The following is a 21601-nucleotide window of genomic DNA, read 5'->3' as shown; positions in this document are numbered from 1 at the left end:
CCTATCTGGAGAAATTTATGAGATTGTTTTATTTTCATGTACAGTTGAACCTCTCGTATCCGGACAAGTCGGGACCGGGGCTCATCCGGATAAGGGATTTGGCCGGATACGGGAGACTCAATGCTATATACTATACATACACAAGTACTGATGTAGCCCATTGTAGTACCACATGTAGTAATGTGTATACTGCAACCTTTTCATTGTTACATTTGGGGATGTTTGGGATGTTAAAATGTCTGAAGGTAAGCAATTTGGAAGGAAATTTGATGTAATGTATGTTAATCATGTTGGAAGTAATATGTAATTCATGTGTGTTTGTGTAGGAGTTCTCAAGGAGTTGGGAATCCCCCTTTCCTCCCGTAATTATTAAAAAAAAAAAAATTCACGGCGAGATTGCGTCCGTATAATAGAGAGATCCGGATGAAGGGAGGCCGGATAAGAGAGGTTCAACTGTAGTGCAAATTTTGGGAATTTCGATTAAGATCTACTTTCTCATGCAGACAGGCATAGTGGGGAAAAATTATGATAATATAGCATTGATTATCATTAAAGATGTAAAGAGTATGTCTGATTTGCATTTACTGTTCACATGCAGATATAGTACAAACTAGGAATGTATCAGGTGGCGTATTCACACCATCGTTTTAATCTCTCAATCTGGCACACATCATCAATCACCAACTTCAAAAATCTTTTGAAAACTCACCTGTTCCAGGAAAGTTTTCCATCTATAGCCATGTTTGTTGCAACACATTTCTGCAGGCTTCCCACATACCTTTTATTAGTTTTGATTTGATTTATGGAACTATCAGGCCCATCTACACATTTAAATCTGTATAACTGTATTGTAAGATTCTTGGTTGAAATTTAATTTATGTAATTCATTCATTAATCTGTTTGTCTCTCTTATGCTACGATTGTGCGCAGTGGAGTGTATTTCTATAGAAACTGTGCAATGTTAATTTACAATTATTATTCTTATTATCATTTGCCCCTGTGTCTCATTTGAGTATGAGTAATCCCAATTAAAGGTCTAGTTTACATTTGGGAGCAGTGATTTAAAAAACTTCAAGATATCACATTTGATGCATATGTGTAGATCTGCTGTATCACAAAACATCCTACCATATAAAAGTTTTGCAATATAGCCTAAAATATAACGAGATATCAGTATTTTTCTTGATAAACCATAACTGTAGACGGCGTAGTCTGGAAACATTTTTATTATAACTATTGTTCACATTTTGTTTATTCATCAATACTTAACATCGATAATACGGGTTCAAATTTTTACAGTGGTTGTTTCTATCCTGAACTCACATTTTATAACTATTTTAAAGCACTAATGCTGGGTTTTTGTTTCATCTGCAAATGGTAATTTATGCCTTTAAGTATCGCCTACTTTAGAAAATTACAGACATCGTCCACTGAACGTATATTGTCACGCTCCCTGTTCATGCTGTAACCATTCAACAGAGGGGATACGTGACAACACAGTGTTGGTGTGCTGAGAATAATTCATCTGTGATTCAGATTGAGAACACACGTCACGCATGAGGCTACTGTAAGTGTTGCCAGATGTAAAGATGCACATCAGGAGAGGAACTGAATACAAGCAACTCCGGTTTTTAACGAAGTCCTTGTGACCGGCAGTTTATCTTGTGATATCATTTTTTCCTCTTTTTTTTTCTCTTTTTTTTTTATAGCTGAACAGTAAATTTCAAAGAGATATATAGATTATAATTTTGGAACCTGAATTTGCACCAGATTTCGACCAAATTTGGATGTAAAGTCAATAAGTTATAGAGTGCAAAAGTTGACCTGTTTTTAAACAGCAGTGATCACACACGAACAGAGGTCACAACCACGTTATAAAACATGCAATTTTGATATGGTAATAATGTACTTGAAGGTCTGTTGATTAGTCTATACACTAATTTTCACTTCTTCTTTTTTTAGAAATATAAACTGAAAAAAGAATTAATGAATTGCATCCTCTACATTGTAATAGTCTAATACTAATAGTAACCAAGCAGTGATTACTTGTTTGAGAAAGGAGTTGTAGTCCATAAATGATAAACTTAAAACATAATTTGTATAACTGCGCATTTGCATTAACCAGTGAGCCAGCTGCGAGGTTATGACACTGTTGCCTCTTCCATCCTGCACATATGCTAGCAATGCATATATTGCTCTGACATGAAAACATGTGAAACTTGAAAATTCTCTATCATTCTCATTGTTGTCTGAATTCAATGAATCTGGTATCATTTTGGATGATAGATGCTACTTCATCTATCAAAGTTAGGTTGAACATTGAGTGGAATAGAACTTTGAATGAAATGCTGGATGGTATGATGTCATAGCATACATGTACTTTCCCAATCAAACATGTCTTTATCAGACAAATAGTGTTTTATACCTCATTTGATCAATCCCTAAGTGTGATTGGTTGAGATTTGGGGCATAAATTCAACTATTACTTGTACTGTCAGTTGTTTATGACTGGTACTAAACTGCCCCATAGTACCAAACCACCCTCCTTTGATTCATAGTATAGGTTTCCCCATCCATTTTCGCACTTTTGTCATTCAATTTCAAAAATTTATTATTCAATTTTGTCCCGAGAAGCACGTGGAACGCAAATCCTAACTTCAATTTTGTCAGTTGTTATGAATTGTAATTCGTTTTTCGTCAAACATTTTCGAAGACATAGCATTCAGAATCGTCAATTGTCATTCAAATTCATCCCTCCCGCTGACGGATTGCAGAATGTGAAGATCAAATTCGTTTTTGTTCACACAATTTCATGAATTTTTCATTCAAATTAGCCAGATGTTGTCGTATGCAAGACGGTACGTCTGTTTGTATCAGTGTGTACTCGGATTGGTTGTGTGTGTGTCTGTATCTGTGGTTCTGTGTGTGTGTGGGGGGGGGGGGGGGGGGGGGGGACACTGGTGTGTATGTTAACTCCTGAATGTAAAATGTGAACGGTTACAGAAAAAAAAAATGCATGAATGACTGGGAAGTCACACCGGATAGAGATATGAGACGAATATAAATGAAAATTTAACGAAAATGATTGACAAAAGACGAAATCAATCCTGCTGTTTTGAGTGCTAGGAGACGGACGGACGAATTTGAACTGTAAATGACAAAAATGTATGCCAAATCACTAAAATGACTAAATTGAAAGTGAACGATGAAAGACGAATTTGAAAATAAGATTGGCCTATTCCCGATATCCGGCGACGAAATTGAAGTAAAAATTTGTGAAATTGAATGAAAAAAAGTTTGAAAATGAATGGGAAAACCTATAGTACATAGTGTACTTGTACTATAAATGCTTAGCTTCCATAGCATGAGAGGTGACCCTTTTGTTTGATCTAGTAACAATGCAAATGTCTGTTGCAGCTGAGACAACAATTTGCTTACGATATAATAGTTTTTGAATTGGCTGGCGCAATCACTATTGACCATGTAAAATGTCATTTAATTCTATGCAGTATACAAAACAGATATGGGCTGCTTTTATTTGTGCTATTACTGCCTGTCAGGACTTAAACTCAATATTATGACCCTTGGAGCAAGCTCCTCGGGTCATTACCGTAACATTGGATTGAGACCCCTAGGGCAATGATATAAATAATAGACTGAAAAAGCAGTCCATATCTGTACATCATGCACTTGCAATTTGTGATTTATATATTCTACACCTCGGTGTCCAAGCATATGTAAAGGCACTATCGAAACCTGTCATTACCTGAATGACCCATCCATCATGGCAGATTTTGCAGTGTTTAATGGAAGCAATGGTGTTTATGCGTGGCCTACCATTTGATACAACCCCCTTTTCCCATTTAGCATGCTACTTTTGAGCATAATTCATTGCCAGCATTCATTCTTTAGACTTGCCCGCAACTGCGTCGTCTGCGGACCTTTGTCGCGCATCAGTGAATCAGACATTTTGACGTCAGTAATGTCGCAGTTTACGTATTTACAGTTGAAGTCAGCATAGTGTGATGTGTTTGTGGTACAATCCTTGTTATGATGTATGAGTTACTGGAATGTGATATGGCAGGCGTAATAGTAGAACGTGGTCGCGGATCACCATTGGATAGGCCGGCTCCAAACTCTGTCTATGTCATGCCCCTCTACGACTAATGAATAGAACTGCTGGCAGAGTTATTGCACATTTCACTTCTCTCGTGTCAGCTGAAGGGTCCTAATGTCGGGGCTTCCTAGTAGAAGGCTGTTAACAACCAGTGTCCTCTTGATTACAGAGTTGTGTTTTCAGTATCATAAACCGGGAAATTCACTCTCAGATGCATGAACATGTACGCACTTGAATGACATTTCCTTGAAAGTTATGTAGATAGCGTGCAGGAGCTGCAATCACCAATAATCTGTACCAAGTGTACCAAGGGCAACTGTTCATTACCTCTACCAAGGGAGGAGGTTATGGTCTTTATTACCGTTTGTTTGTTTGTTTGTTTGTCTGTGTGCAAAATAACTCCGAAAGTTATGAACGGATTTGGATGAAACTTGCAGGAGAGATTGAGAATGACACAAGGAACAGATTAATACATTTTGGTAGTGATCAAATTTTTTTTATAGATTTTATGAAGTATTTTCAATATTTTGGCAGGTAGGGTCAATGAACTTAAGAGTTCAGGATGCGCATTTTTTAGGTTTGGGCAAGTCCAAGATAAGGTCCCCTCAGAAGGCAAAATTTCATCTTTGCTCAATATTGACATGTTTGGTATCATTTTGAAGCTTATGAGTTGAAGTTTTGATTTCCATGGAGGAAAAAATTATATTACGTAAATTTATGCAATTTTCAAGAGCTTCATTTGCATAAATGTGAAACACAGCGTTACGTATGGGACATTTATAAAAATTCATATTAATTCAAAGGAAAGCAAATGATATTTGATTAATATGTGGACATAAGAAGTTCATCAAATAGTTTAACTTGGTATGAAAATTTAGGGATTATGCAAATGATTATTCAAATTAGCTCGTGTCCTATCATGAGATGTCCCATACGTAACAAATTGAGGTCATTTTTGTAGGTTTTTTCTGATATTGCTAAGGTTATATTAATGCCCTTTTGGAAAGTTCTAATTTATTGTTTAGAGAAATCAAATACCATAGAAAAAAGAAAAAACAGTAAAAGGAATATTTTTCATTAGGCATTGAAATAATGTTACGTATGGGACAAATGCGTTACGTATGGGACATCCTCATACATAATGCATGTGAATGCATGTAGCTAGCTGGGAAGGTCTCTCAGTACACAAATGGTCAATCATCCTGAAGAAAGCATCCCAACATTGTAGCTATTTTTTGAGTTATAGACACTTTAAACAATACATGTACTTGACTGAACAATTTTCAGAAAGAGGGAGGGGAAAATGGCAAAATACACAATGAAAAATCAGCATTAAAGGGATGGTATAGTTTTTTGTAGAAATGGGGATTCAGTTTTCAACATTTAATGAGATGATTGGAAACCAATTATATGAATTACTAAAGAGCATACAATCCTAAGACTAGAGGAATTCAGAGTTTAGTGATGAAGAGCAAATTTGAAATGGTTGTGATATAGATATTTAAAGTAAAGTGATTTTTTTTTTTATTGCAAGGATACACAAATTGTCCTTATTCAGGTTTCAATAATAGCCACGACAAAATTCATGGGTATACATACTGAGGTGTGACTCGTATCAATGACCTGACTGCTAGACAAACATCATATATCTACTTGATCACTGGGGTTCCACGCAGCAGGTATAAATTTATAAAAATTAATATTTCTTGTGTCAAGTTGTTTTTTATTGAAACGAAATGGCAAACTGCCCTTCATCAATGGAAGTAAACACTTTAAACTATTCAATTTTTCAGTAGTAACTATCCTGATAAAAATAGGGCATACATGTACATACTCAGGTTGGTCATAAAAATATAGAATATGATTAAATATGATTATGATGGTAAATATTTGGGAAATATTGTTCCCTTGTCAATCTGGATCAGTATTTGAGTAGTTTCAACTGATTCCATTTCAATAATTATGCAAAAATTTGTTTATGGGTATTTTGCAAAATTATTTTGCAAAATACCCATAAACATGTCTCTCCACACACTAAACGAATGGGGGACAAAGGGCATGCATACTCAGGTTGGTCGTAAAAATATAAAAATATGATTGAATATGATTAGGATGGTGAATATTTGGGGAATATTGTTTCCTTGACAATCTGGATCAGTATTTGAGTAGTTTCAACTGATTTTACTTCAATAATTATGCAAAATACCCATAAACATGGTTCTTCACACACTAAATGAATGGGGGACAAACTGTCCCATACGTAACTGTCCCATACGAAACACGTCATGTCTGTCTTTAATTAGAACCTGTAATTAGAGCTTTTTGCCTAATGACACGAAACTTACCTGTGATAATCTTGAATGTTGTGACTTTCATCACAGTGAGTTACAAGTTGTAGAATGAAATACTTTCAGAGAGTTTTGAGGTTGAAAAAAATGTTCAAAAAAACAAAATTTTTCTGGTCCCATACGTAACGGCACATATTTTCTTTTCTAGAATATAATTGTGAAGGTCATTTTTCTCCATTTTTTGCATGATTATACTTCTCCTAGATATCAATCACCATGATAAAGTTTAATATGATTAAAAGCCATTAACACTATTTTTCAGGTCATAAAAGTCTCTGAATGTCCCATACGTAACGCGCGTGTTATCTTGGACTTGCCCGTTTTCATACGCGCATTAAAGTGCCTGCTCTAATTTCTGCTAGGGCAAGGCGTGCTGCGCAGCTCGGGAGTTGTTGAAGGAACAAAAGGCTGTTTTATTGGGAAATTTGGTGATTTTCAGCATGCATACGTATGGGTGGAAATCATTGATCTCTATGGAAGAACAAATTCATTAGTGGAAATGAGCTGCTTGGCGGAGGTCTGCGCTTTCAGAGTGCTTCTCTAGTTTATCCTTTGATTTTTTTTTTCTTTTTGTCTGCTCCCTTTTATCCTCCAAACTCTCACGTATACAAATAGTGTCAATGAAAATATGTAACTTTACTTTGGATCATATCAAGATGCATATGTTGTCATTCTTTTTAGTTTATATTTAAAGGGAAGGTAAACCCAAAAAGCAATGTGGATTGAGTGAAAGCAGCAACATTAGTAGAACACATCAGTGAAAGTTTGAGGAAAATCGGACAATCGATACAAAAGTTATGAATTTTTAAAGTTTTGGTGTTGGAACCACTGGATGAGGAGACTACTAGAGGATATGACGTATGAGTGGACGACAATACAAAGAAAATATAAAGGAAATTCAACAAAAATTCACTTTTCTAGAATTATGAAAGAGCAATGGACCAACCTCTTTCAGAAAGCAGGGGGAATAATTGCTACCCTTAACATATGTCAATATCAAGCTGATGGAATTTGTAATTTTCATGAAAAATTTATTTTTGTAGAATTTTCTTTATATTTTCTTGGTATTGTTGTCCACTCATACGTCATAACCTCTAGTAGTCTCCTCGTCCAGCGGTTCCAACACCAAAACTTTAAAAATTCATAACTTTTGCATCGATTGTCCGATTTTTCTTCAAACTTTCACTGATGTGTTCTACTAATGTTGCTGCTTTCACTCAATCCACATTGCTCTTGGGGTTTATCTTCCCTTTAATACCCCGGTACATATTCTTTGTATTTCAGGACAGGCTTTGCTCAAATAAAACACCGATTGTTATACCAAACAATCTGCACCGTTTGATTTTCAGGTTGCTTACATTTTCATCATATCGTATCATTTTGTACTCTATTTCTGAGAGTTACACCAAGTGCCCTCTGTAAATATTTCAGTTTTGTTATCATTCTATACTTTCCATTTCAATGCCATGAGAGAGAGATTGTTAGTTTGTACAGAATTAGAAATACACTTCATCCCTTCACTAGTCTCTTCAGTACTCAGTGGCTTCATCCATCACGCCTACATCCACTTGCATTTAACGGCTAAGGATGCAGGTATAGCATTATTGTTGTGCGATGATGCAGGTTGCGCTAAGTGAAATGGGGCCATTGGCAGTGATGTAATGAGTTTGATCATTGAGTTAATTACCTGTGCACATGGAAGAGGAAAATGACGTCAAGAAAACACACCAACGGTCTGAAACAGTGTTACAAAAGGAAGGGGGAAAAGGGGTAGGAAAAATTGTCATCTTGTATCAAGTAATTCAATCTATTCTTTTCCAAGCGCATAAATCAACCAATATTAACTTTTATAATTGTCTCCTACCTCAAGAAAAAGGGCTATTTATAACACTCACAATCCACCCCCCCAAAGGAAAGAGAAGAGCAAGAAGAAAATTAAATATGTGTATTTGGGCAATATAGTGAAAAAAAAATGGTTACATTATATGATATTCCCACTGCTCTCAAGCTATGCATACGCCATAGAAGTGCAAGTGTTCTTCTTATGTTATGTGAGTTCTGCACAGTGCAAATAAATGCGGAATTGCTGCAGATGTCCATTGTTATTTTTCTAGAGAACACTGGTGTGATCTGACTGACGTCAGGTTTTGTAGCTTTCGTTGTTTAAGCAAATAGAGCCTTTGATGGACACTTTCCATTAAAGACTCTTGAGTCGATTCCGTAAAATGCTGCGTTTGCTGAGCACGGTTATAATTTCATGGAACGGAGCAGTTTTCATATCTAAGAGTGATAAAGGTCAGAAAATGATATACCCAGCTTTTGTATGCACAACATGAGAGAATGTTTTTAACTAAATTTATGTCTGATTAACATTTCAGTCACAGACAAATCTTGTTGATATGCATTGACAGCAATGTCAACCATACTGCTCATGATCATATTATATTAGCTGTTCTCAATTTTAGAATTCAATTGAATGTTTAATAAAGATACATTTAGTGAAATAACATACGAAAAAAAATGCATTGATTTTTGTGGCATGTCCCTGACTGATAATATCTTAGTGTTTGATTAAATATATATATTGACTATTGTCTATCATAGAATTGGATTGAAATGTTAAAGATGTATCTAATGAAAGAATATTTGACCAAAAAAAAAAAAAAAAAGTGCATAGATACTTGTGGTATGTCCCAAACTGATAATATTTGAGAATTTGGTTATACATTGACTGTTGTCGATTACAAAATTTAATTGTATGTTAGGATGTATTTAGTAAAAGCATATTTGTTTAAAAAAAACACCAAACAAATTTGCATTTGTTGTTTGTGGCATGTGTCTAACTGGTGATATTTGAGTACTAGATCACAAATTGTGCAGAACGATTGTAATATGGGACGTTCCATAGAACAGAGTTCCTTTCACCCAGTTGTGTCGTTAAAAGCTGCATGAAACATACGCCGTGTGGCAGTGTATGAGCGCATCCATGTCGTATGAGAGGCATTCACGTCAGTGTGAGAATGACAAGGCATCTTGCAGCAGGCTTGAAATGTGCATGCACAGGACCAGTTGCTCATGTTTTTCAGGGCGGTGTGGATGTACGGCGATGCTCCGGAGAGAGAGGGGATATGAAAATGGTGGATACCTGCGATATAACTCGCTCGAGGAAATGCCACAGCCTAGAATACTGTGACCTCCACTTCGGTATATGTCTCGCACGCTTACATGTCAATACGGCGCTGCCCATTTCTGATGCCTGACATTTGATATATAGCGTGCACGAGAGCTCTTTCATTTCATCTCCCTTCCTCTCCTTTCTTCTCACCTCCTATCTCTCCTTCTCTCTCTCTCTTTTTCTGTCATCCCACTTCCTCTCCCTTTCTTTCGTTCTCTCCATCTCTACTTAACCCCTTCCTCTTTCTTTCTCTCTTTCTGCCTCCTCTTTCTTTGCCTCTCAAGTGTACATATTTCATTATCTCTTTTTTAAAGACTTAGACTCTACTGGGGCATCCTTTCAGTATGGCTTGGGTAAGGCCAAAGAAGGATAGTAAAAAAAATGTATCAAATAAAATATTAATGAATTGATGCAGAGGAATATAGAATGATGTAAAGATTGGATGGAGGGATGAAAAGATAAATTAGAGTGGAAAGATGAATGTGAATTCTAATAAAAGCATGCCTCAGAGAACAATTGTTTTTACTTTCTGTGCCTTTTCCCCCCACATACATATACATGGTATATCATGCAGACTTGTCACTTTATTACAAATGATGAGTACTTTCCATGTCTGACTACTAAAAACTCAAGCAGTCGATATCAAAACTGTGGTGATAGAAATATCTGTGTCTCAAACATCTTTAGCACATACACACATAAAAAAACAACAACAACCAGTTTGTACATTACCAAGGAGAAAATACAACGACGGAAATAATATTTCATATTATGAAAGTGACTATGAATTGGGCAAATCATACCATTGCAAATTGTGTTGTTTGTGTTTTGGAGTGTTCACCACCTCTCCCTACGTCACAATTGAATTGTGGTAAATTCATGACTTTTAAAGAGCAGTAGATGTTTCAAAGCCGGGAGGAAGTATAACATTACAGGTGCACAGTTCCCATCTTTACTGGTTGAAATGTATTTGATTCATGATAAAAGATGCACCTTGCCAAAGGCCATCTTGACAAAGCCGAGCACTATTCTTGATGCTCTTTCATTCTCCTATATGATGAACTGAAGAGCATTTTTTTTCCCCCGCCTCTACCAGTGAAAGCTGTCTGGTGCTGTATGTCTAAGTATGTGGTGAGTAGGAAAGACTGGCGTAGGGTTATGTCAATAAGAGCAACCACTCCTTGTCGCAGAATGAACGCGTCCTTTAAATATCTCATTCAATATCCTCGCCGGCTTTGTCAGCGATTGCACGTCTTCGCAAGCCAAGTGACGTCTTGTTTGAGACGTGAATGTTATTGCGCAGCAGTGTAATCGTGGCAATTATTTCAGCAAACATGTTTGCAGCTGGGTGGGATGACGACGCCCTTAATCAGCCCACCTGCTATTCCCTGGTCTGACATGTCAGCTCTTTGCAATACTGAACAACGAAAAACAATAGAAAAAAAAAATGCTGCCTCGCACAATTAACACTTCCTTGTGATATATTCAAAAGATGTTGCGACTTTAACGTTTAATACAGCCATATCTTCTTGTCAAGTTAGAGGCCATCTCATCTTTCTTGGAGAGAACGTCTTTCTAATTCTTCCATGGAATGGCTCTGTCCTCCCCTCATTAATGAGTTAAGTGGATCTCATCTTTTTCCAGGAAAGAATTTACCCCAGCTGGTGACGAGATGCTGAGCGATTTTTGATAATCACCGATTCTCAAAAATGAATCGACATTTTATTTTATAGTGGACCCTTTATAGCAGAGCTATTTATCAGAGATGTTCATAATCCCTTCTTCCCATCTCTACTCCTAGGAATTATGTCTTATATACGTAGCCAGATGCATATGAAAACAAATCATATTTTTCATTTTCAATTTTTAATGTCTTGTTTGTCTATTTCTTCCTCTTTTATTTCTTTTTTAAAAGAAGAAGAGGACTACTGTTACATGTATTGAATTCTCTTTAGTCACACACACTAATATGTATCAATATTTTGTGATGAATAGCAACATCTACCTTAAGTACTGCTAGTCAAATTCCTCACATTGACTCACCATTGATGTAACAATGTGATTACCCTTGATGCAATGGTTGATGGTGCAGGCAGTAGTCCCCTCATTGCTTGTGACCACAAATCATCTTCATTGGAAAGAGAACAGGCTGGCATGACACCAATCCTGTAGAACTGAAGACTGACTAATCATCACATTGATGGCCTTTCATGTGGAAATTTCAGTCCAGTCATCGAATGTGAAGACAAGCATTATTTTTTTTTTCCATTCATTTATAACCAAGCATTGTCATGATTTTTTTTTTCTGCTCTTATTCTGGAGATAGGATCATTATAAGATCATTTCTTAACCTCTCTAACCCTGGTGCTGTGTCTTTTGTATTATTTTTTTTCTTTCTTTGAATAGAATATAGTTAAAAAGACGAATCTCTATCACATGAGCCCTTTGTTGATCTTGCAGAGTGGTTTGTTTCAGTTACTGTAAATGCAGAAATGTTCACAGTACATTAATTTTTACATACTTTGCACTGCTTTTGGCTCGCGCGAATTTTAAAATTCACAAAAATATCTTCACAATTTTCTCTGCTTATTTTGAATAGGTTGACTATTGTGCAGCTTGAATTCAAGAACCCTGCTGTATGTTTCTGAGCCGCTTGGTGCGAAATAATGATGATAATAAGAATCGCCTGAAAATATGAACATTTACAGTATATTACTGATTTTGTAATTCCCAACACATCATCAAAGATAAAAGTTTCTGTTCTTCAAATTGATACACTTTTGCAAATTTCTTCGTCCTTTTTTTGTGCAATTTGAATGAATTTAAGCAGTTTCATATAATCGTTCTCAAATGTGAGATATATGCAGTTAAATTCAGAGGTGCTGATTTGATGGTGACAAGAATGTAATTTTTGTAGCATAATCCCCCGAGGGCTTGATTAGTTGAGAGTATTCAATCTGTATTAGAAATGTTGATTAACTTGATTGGTGATTAAATCCAAATGGATGCAGTATATAACAAATGGGTCAAGTTATCAAAATTTTAACACATCTGTGACACTCCACATGCTGTTAAACAGAGAACCTCATCATTGAAATGGGTTGTGATACTGAATTAATTACTGTGTTTAGATAGTAAAAATGAATATGGTTAAGAATGCTATTTATTAATGAATTGCAGCAACCATAAATCATACAAGCAAAAAAGTGTTCACAGTGCCATTGGGTATTATATGACAGCTGCTGTCATGGTAACCCTAATCATATGGTTAAGAATGCTATTTATTAATGAATTGCAGCAACCATAAATCATACAAGCAAAAAAGTGTTCACAGTGCCATTGGGTATTATATGACAGCTGCTGTCATGGTAACCCTAATCATGAAGATTATTAAGTTTAGAGTGCTTAATCAAATAGATCCCTGAGTGATTCTTTAAAAAAACGATTGTGGAGAATAGTAATTAATGGAGAAATGTGCTCATGCATGTTGCATTCATGTTGGGATCAGACTAAATACTTTTTTGTGTTCAATTGGCGAATAGCACTGACTCATGAAATTTGTGCAAATAAATCCCCACGAAATGTTTGACGTATACAGTGGTTGTTTTTTTTTTTCCAAAATCCCATTGCCTCTGCCATGCATGCTAGAGAATCAATTTGATGCCACTGTGTTGTTGTTGTTTATGTTGTACTATATCTCAAGAATACTGAATGCTCACATTTTGAGCTAAACCTGTCATCTTGTTACACCAATGCTTCTGCATCACTGTGTTTTCAATGATCGCATTAAAAGGCAAAGTGTTGTGAAATCCGAATTGGTATACAATCGGATTGTACCTTGGTCATAAATTGAGTCTGATACTTAAAAGGCATATTTATCAGTTGGTGTTGCGATGTCACTTACATTTCCAGTTTTCTTTTTTTTGACTCTCATCCCCAGATGCCGAGTGCGAGAGATCCATTGTGAGGACAACGCTGGCTCCACCACTGACGAATCCGTCTTACAAGTCCAAGAGGTCATGATGTCATTTGTCAAGATCCTGCAACTAACGTAAGGGGACGATACGAGTTGAGGAGGGATGTCACGAAGTGATTTGGGTTCAGTATGCATTTTATGTAGAGCTGCTATTAAGTACGGTGCTTTTTATAAAAGTACATCTTTTCTTCTCCCAAAGTGAGAGAAACTGTATTTTTGAAAGGATGTTGTTCTGATATTCCGTACAGCATGTTTAGTATGCCCAGTTTTAGTTGGGTTTTTTTTTGTTTACCCAAACATGATTTATGCCTATAATATATCATATGTTTCACTAAAGCATTAGTATTTATTCATTTATTTATTTATTTGCTTTTTTTGTGATTTGCAGATGTTGGCATACTTTGAATGACATTTCTATATCTTTGTTCAGTTTATTGTCCCATTGTAACATTTGCCAGTGATGAATTTGACAGAGAGAGAGATAGGCTCAGTAGGCCTACAGTTCAGATAAGTTGAAAGATGTATACCAACATGCCATTTTTTTTTCATGCATTATATTCATTATGATTCTGTTACATGTTTCATATGAATTTGATAAATAATTGGAAATGAGAATGTTACAGTGCAAAATGGCAAATGGCAAATCTGACATGGCGTCTCTCCAATAGTACTCAGCCGATTGTCATCATGCCATAATGTTTACTATGTAAATCAGTTATAAAAGATGTCTGTAGTTTAGGAACTGATAGAAATGGCAAGCGTTCAAAGAAATAAACAATAGTGTATTAAAAGAATTACTTCCCTATCTCTGCTTAATTTGCTGCTAGCTGCAATGTACCATGTGGCCTGTCAGTTGCTTTGAAGACAAACTCCAGTAGAGGTTTTGTTAGAATATGTGGACCTAGAGGGCTTTATAAATGCCAATAGGGCCACTTCAGCCAGCGTCATCCATATAATATTACAGATATTATCAGATTAAGAGTTCATCAAAGTTCACTTCCAGCTTCCTGTCAGTGAATACGTGGAAATACGTAAACATTGCCCCGACATCCTGTTTGTCGAAGAAGGCGTTTCTGCATCCTTTATTTAATAGTGTTTAATTCCCCTGAGAACATTGTGCCATGGTTAGAGAAAAATCAATATGTTGGGTCACAAGTGACTGACTAACAAATGTATAATAATGATGTACAAAAAAAAAGTTTTCAATGATCTATGAGTGAGATTTCCACATTAAATGGACCACAAAAGCACCCCCCCCCCCCCCCGAACCACACAGACTAAGTGGCCCGAATTTAGGAAGGTTGTTTAAATTTAGACCATGGTTTATATTCAAACCATGGACTATCATAAGCATGAAATAGGCCTACCTTTGACACATGTGCATTACTGGACATCTGTTGGCATATGCAATCTGTCAATCATTTTTACACCGAAGAAATTTGCATAAACCATGGCATGAATTTAAACCACCTTTGCGAATTTTGGCCAGTGTCTTTTACGACATAATATTGCACAGTCTGAAAGTCTAATCTCAGTCAGCTAGTGCAATGAAGGTTTTGATGATCAGGGCCGAGAGATGTTTCACCTTGCAAGAGCAAGATCTGAAAGCTCTCACCGCTTTCAGTATCTGACACAGATGAAGCGAGAGGGTTCTTGCCCCGAGGTATTGTTTCCGGGAGCGTGATACTGATATATTTTTCCGATTTGGCCATGAAGATTTGTATCCTGTTTCCATTCTCAGGGCTGATTACGATGACTGGCTACCTGCACTCTCCGGAATGCTCCTCCCGATTCCATTCCCCAAAGTGTGAGTACACCACCTCCCAGTCTTTGTCCAAAGTCGCATTTCATTTTTATATCCCACGCCAATCGCGACCACGTGAAACTTGCAGGCACGATGCGACTGCAGGAAGTTGCGAGAATGGACGCTGAGTGACGTAAGGGAAGGTTATCTTGTGGTGGGACAGAAGTTGCTATGAGGTCTTCACCTCTCAGAGGTTACTACAGAACCTTATGTACTTCTGTTCTTTCAAATGGACCTCTCTTCCTGTTGAAGTGAAACATGAAAATAATACGCAAGGTTGACTCCATGATCCACCCCCCGTAATAAGATATTCTTGAATTAGGCTGTCGTAATTTCACATAGTCCCTGCAGTACATGCGATCAATCTTGGAATGGTGTAATTCGACACAATTAGCTCATCACATTCGTTGAAATGAAGAAGTAAGATTGTAGAGTCGTATAAGCTGTTGCAATCTAGATTGAGGGATGGCAGTGATGCATGCTCATTCAGCACTTGGAATCATATTTACACACAGAATGATTCTAAATACTGAGTAATAATATCTTTTTTTTTTAAAGGGCATTTTTCTTCAGTGTGATTCCATCATCATCATCAACTCTAATTCATAACACCCACCAGAGGTATGAATTATTCTATGCACTCTAGGGGCATCCAGTTATGATTTATTGTTTCAAATATAACATTTATTAGACATGTAGGAGGACTGTTGTTTTGATTGTGAAATCTTTTTAGATAGTTAATTATTAATTATGTTCTTGTTATATGAATGTTTAAATCATATATTCTTGTTTGTTTATACATGCATAGCGACTATCTAATGATATTGCACATTTTTGAGAACTGAGTATTATTTTTACTCTTATCGATATCTTTCTTCTTTTGATTTACAGAGCAATGACCCACAAACCCCTTACATCGTAAGTATCCTCCTTGTTTTGTCACTTCTATCACATGTAAAGCAAACAAAGACTTGCATTCCAGTGAATGTGAAAGTAGATCAAAATTTGTTTACGATAAATATCTACTTGGAAAAATCATGGGGGTGGGGGATTGCCAAAATACAGAAAGAAAGAAAAAAAAAAAAGAAGTTGGGATATCCTGTTGAGTATTCTGTGTTTTGAAACTGCACATGTCGAGAGTTGAAAACAATTGGTAGGTTTAGTACAGAATTGTGTAATGGCACAATGGTAAGAGAATGGTGGATTGCAGATGATGGCCTAATCCTACAAAAAGAGGTTTGTGTAGGTGTTGTATGAGTACAGAGACAGCAGCGATTGTAGCTTGTCCTTCGTTGGTTGCAAAGACATTGCTATATTGTAACAGGAGTGACATCATGATAAACTCTTTAAGAAAAGTAATGCAAAAGTTGAAATTTCCTGCTAATTATACATGTATGGAAATATTGTATTCCGAGGCAAGTATGTGGTTTAAAAGAGCTAATACCTGATGCATTTTTAACTGCAGTTGTTCAGAATTTGATTTCTGCCATTGCTGCTATTTTTGCCTTGTTTCGTTCATGATGTAGAAACCAACAATAAAAGTCTGGCTTTGCGTTCCGTCTTTTGAAGATTATACTATCAAAGTTACAGAATCCCAATATCTTTGAGAAGGAATTGGTGTGTCTGTCATAGTGATAAGATTGAAAATCTTGAAAAAGAAAATGTTTTGTCGTGAGTCACAAGGGACTCCTACTGGAGGGAAATACTAGAGATGGTGTGAATAGACAGGTGGCCACTATGGACAGGTTGGTGGCCAATGCACGCAATATGTGCACTGTCCATGCATGATGTGTATGTCTCCCTCATGTATGGATGCATTACATGCTAAAAGGTATTAGGAGATGTCACTAGTTGTCACAACTCAGACACAAAAACTAGTTCATTAGACAGCAGATGATTTTAAATTTTTTCTTATTTAATGCACAATTTGGTTGTAAGATGCAGACACTGTAGGAGAAAAGAATGCGGACCAATTAATATGTCGGCAGACAGGGTAATACAGAGAGTCTGTGGCCACTATATACAGTGAAATAGCATCTCTGGGAGACAAATTAGATACTAGTAGGTAACTGCTGGCCACGTTAGAAAAGTGGCCACCATAATCCAGGTCCTAAAGAGTTTGTGGTGGCCACAAAAAGCAGGTGGCCACTGCACACAGTGGAGGATGAGTCCCGAGTATACAGTACTCAGGCATGTGTTTGTGGGAAATGCATGTTGTAGCAAAATCAATCCGTCCTCAACGGTTGAGACAGATTTGACTTTGTTTGATTTGGGCATGACTTGCATGTGTAAGATTCTGTTTTCCAACCAGGAAGGCTTGTTCTTTCCTGATGCAGAAACTGGGTGGGCAGAAGGAAGGTTAACAGATTAATTATACGCAGACAGCCATGTATCCCTGTCACATACAGTCTTTGCTAGGAATTACACAGCAGGACGACGTGACAACTGTCATGTCAGAACTCTTGCCTCTCTTCTATTTTCCTTCCAGGAAATTAAATTCTGTGTAAATCTTGTAACATTATATTAGCAGTTCAGGCATGAGAAAACTAATGCCTGAAATTTGTTGTGACATAGAGATGTAATTGCAGTGGAGAATTTGATCTTCATGTCTCGATGATCTCCTTATTTGAGTTTAAAAACCTTGGTCTAAAAAGTTATTCGTATCCCACTGAAGTTTTTACTGTCTGTGTGTCAAGCCCTAAAATTTACATTTAGTGTTTCCTTTGTGACACATAGAGTCAAAAAAGCAAATCAAAAAACAAAACTGAAAAAGAAAGAAGATAATTAGGTCTTTCTATGTAGGAGAATTCTTAAAGACATCCCCAGGCTCATAAGAGGAGAATATCTATATTATGTTGGATGGCTATGAATGGGATACCAGGGAATATTGCACGAGTTAGGACCAGTATTGCACGAATTGAAGATGAGTGCAAGATTGACCCTAACAAGTGCAATATTTATATTATATTGGATGGCTATGAATGGGATACCAGGGGATATTGCACGAGTTAGGGCCAATATTGCACGAATCGAAGATGAGTGCAATATTGACCCTAACGAGTGCAATATTCCCTGGTATTCCATGAATCAAGGCCATCCAATATGATTATTATCATCTATACAATCAAGCAGAGCAAGCATAAACTGCACAAAATTACCCGGCTTCTACTCGTCTTTGAAGTTGACTCGGCAGTCCCATCCCAGCGCTGAAAAGGGGAAGCCCCTAAAACCAAAAACTGCGTATGAAACAAACAACTAGCAAGATGTTTGCGCGCTTGTGAAAAATGTAACAAAATGACGCGCACTAGTAGCAAGCGTTTGCGCATTCAGCAAGCGCTCACGCAATAAACGAGACAGAACTGAATATCGTGTGATCTTGAACGGCGAGTAACAACGGTAGCCTATGGGGAATTAATACGTTGGTCTATGCGATTCGTTCAATAAGCTCTGATATTGAACGGTAAAAAATGAGCGGACTACAATACGCGTTTTTAATGCGCCGCGAAAACGTCCTATATAGATGATAATCCCTGGTATTTCATGAATCAATGCCATCCAGTATAATTATTATAATCTACATATCAAGTCGAGCAAGCACAAACTGCACAAAAATACCGGGCTTGTACTCATTTTTGAAGTTGACTCGCAGTCACATCCCAGCTCCCACAACCCAGGGAAAGCCCCTAAAACTGCGCATGAAGCAAGCAACTAGCAAGATGTTTGTGCGCTTGTGACTTGTTACAAAATGATGCGCACTAGTAGCAAACGCTCGCGCAACAGACGAGACAGAATACGGTGTGATCTTGAACGGCCAGTAACAACGTTTGCCTATGCGTTTTGTTCAATATGCTCTGATAATGAATGGTAAAAATTGAGCGGACAATAATATTCGTTTTTAATGCACCACTAAAACGTCCTATACAGATGATAATCATTAATAGCGTGATTTTGACAGTGAATGCCCTTCTTGTGGCTGCATGGTACATTCGGATTCTTCTGAGTTTAAGTCTTTCTTTTCCATAGACTATCAAATAGCAAACAATGTCCTTGGTATGTAACAGTTGTAATCCCAAGAGGGATAATTCACCAGCGATCTCATTTTCTTCTTCCGGATGATTTTTGTGCCACAGGATGTTCATGTTCCCAGGATTTGAGTGAATCCCACATGTGGGTTGGATGTGAATAATTCACTGTATTTTTCTTCTCTGTCTGGTGTTTTCTTTATTACGTAGGAGCCTAAAGTACATCATCAGCAAATTTGCAACAGATTACAGGTGTGAGGTATGTACTCCTTCATTTTTACTTCCGACTCCCGTCGTGGTCCATGTGTGTGCATAAAATGTGTCTGCACATGTTTGTGGAGAACATGTTTTCTTTACCAAAATAGAAAGGAGTTATTGTTCCAGCACTGTGAAGAGTCGGCAAACTCTCACTTTTATGTCTCGAACACTTGATGACGTCAAGACATTCGCAGTCTATGGCCTCGGCGTGGGAAAGACGGGCGTCAAATTGCCGAGTGAAACTGTTGTTTATAGAGCGGAAAAACAGAAACAAAAAAAATTCCTGCGGTTTTTTATGATGATCTGGTACTTTGTGCAGCTTTTTTATGATGATCTTGTATTCAGCTTTATACAGTTTCCTCCTCGCATTAGAGAAATGGAATCATAAGAATCTTGATGCTTTGATAAATGGCTGCGATGACATTTTTACAGCAGTCGTCAAGCCGATCCGCTTGAAACTCATCAGTGCTATACATAGTAGGGTTACTACAGTCATGTATATTGATGATTCTATGCATCTGCGGATAATTTGATACCCTTTCAATTTGATAGTTTGATGCACTGCCAGAATTGAACAGATGCAACCATAGTCAAGGTTGTTTGTCAGATTCGTCCAGTTTCCCTCGATAATCCGTGTGCAGAATTTCCTTTCGTGTCCAGCAGCGTCTACTCTGGCAGGCTGACATGTTTGAAATGCTCAGTGCTGTGTGTATGTGTGTGTGTGTGTGTGTGTGTGTGTGTATGTCCATGCAGTTAAAACCCAAATTACCCAGTAGGAAATGACATTCTCCTCATTACAGAATTATCCTTTTAAATACACTACCTCTAAAAAGTCAGATGTAGGACAACAAAGCAGTCCATCACAAATGTATATTCTTAAAACCCTCAAAGAGAAGATGATCTACAGATGTGTTTTTATGCCTCCACCATGAAGTGGTGCTGGAGGCATTATGTTTTAGAGTTGTCCGTTCTTCCGTCTGTCCGTCCGTTCGTCCGTAATGAATTTTGTGGACAGCGTAACTAATATACATTTTAAGGTATCCTAATGAGATTTGGTATGTATATGCATGAGTGGATGAAGTTATGCCTATCAACTTTTGGGTGCACATGCTCAAGGTCAAAGGTCAAAGGTTAAGGTCAAATGCTCAAAATTTCTTTATTTCCCCATATCTGCGTCATGAGGTCAAAGGTCAAGTGAATATGTTAAAATTTCACTTTTTTCTCCATATCTCGGAAATATTTCAAGGTATCTTCATGGAACATACTACATATGCATGTAATGACTGGCAGTTATAATCAAGGGAATTTGGGGTCATGGGGTCAAAGTTCAGGGTAAAAGGTTAAGGTCAACTCTTCAAAATCCTTTTCCGTCATATTTATGCAATGCCAGTGGGATTTTTTTTTTTTTTTTTTTGGTAACTTGGTGTGTACATGTATTACCTAATAGAGATTCTCTGGGGAGTTTTTTTGCCAAAAGGTCAAAGATCAAGTGAAAGAGCTGAATTTCACTTTTTCCTCCATATCTCGGAAGTTGCTTAATATTTACATATTTATGCATGTTCTGCCTGATAATGATTCTCTTGTGAATTTTAGGGGTCATAGGGTCAAAGGTCAAGGTTCAAAGGCCAGATTAAAATGTAACTATTTACTATTTAAAACAAATTATACTTTCTCCCCATACCTTGAAAGTTATTCAATACGTAAACTTATAAAAGGGTCAAAAGTCAAGTAAAAGTCCTCAAATCCCCAAATATACCCTCTCTTAGAAAATATAGCCACCCATCCAATTAAATCTAGTTAAGGAAAGTGAACGTTCAACATGTTTGTGACAAACGTGTCTTTTTAATAGTTTGCCAATTATGGGAAACTGTCATCACACATCGTCAAGATGTACTCTTGAC

General features: G+C 37.0%; 1 protein-coding gene across 1 annotated transcript in view; it reads left to right on the top strand.

Moving 5' to 3' along the window:
* LOC139736174 (C-Maf-inducing protein-like) overlaps nucleotides 1-21601 on the top strand; it is a 100330-nt gene that overhangs the window by 66366 nt on the left and 12363 nt on the right. Inside the window, exons 8-11 of the mRNA XM_071646908.1 lie at nucleotides 13581-13691; nucleotides 15358-15423; nucleotides 16312-16338; nucleotides 19653-19701. Coding sequence (XP_071503009.1) covers nucleotides 13581-13691; nucleotides 15358-15423; nucleotides 16312-16338; nucleotides 19653-19701 — 253 coding nt within the window. The remainder of the gene's footprint in view (nucleotides 1-13580; nucleotides 13692-15357; nucleotides 15424-16311; nucleotides 16339-19652; nucleotides 19702-21601) is intronic.

The sequence above is a fragment of the Diadema antillarum genome, unplaced genomic scaffold (genome assembly GCF_040938485.1).
Source record: "Diadema antillarum isolate AM-2024a unplaced genomic scaffold, OU_Dant_1.0 seq00000633_RagTag, whole genome shotgun sequence".
Lineage (NCBI taxonomy): Eukaryota > Metazoa > Echinodermata > Echinoidea > Diadematoida > Diadematidae > Diadema > Diadema antillarum.
Note: the sequence above shows the minus strand (reverse complement) of the source record. Positions and strands in the feature narration are given on the sequence as shown.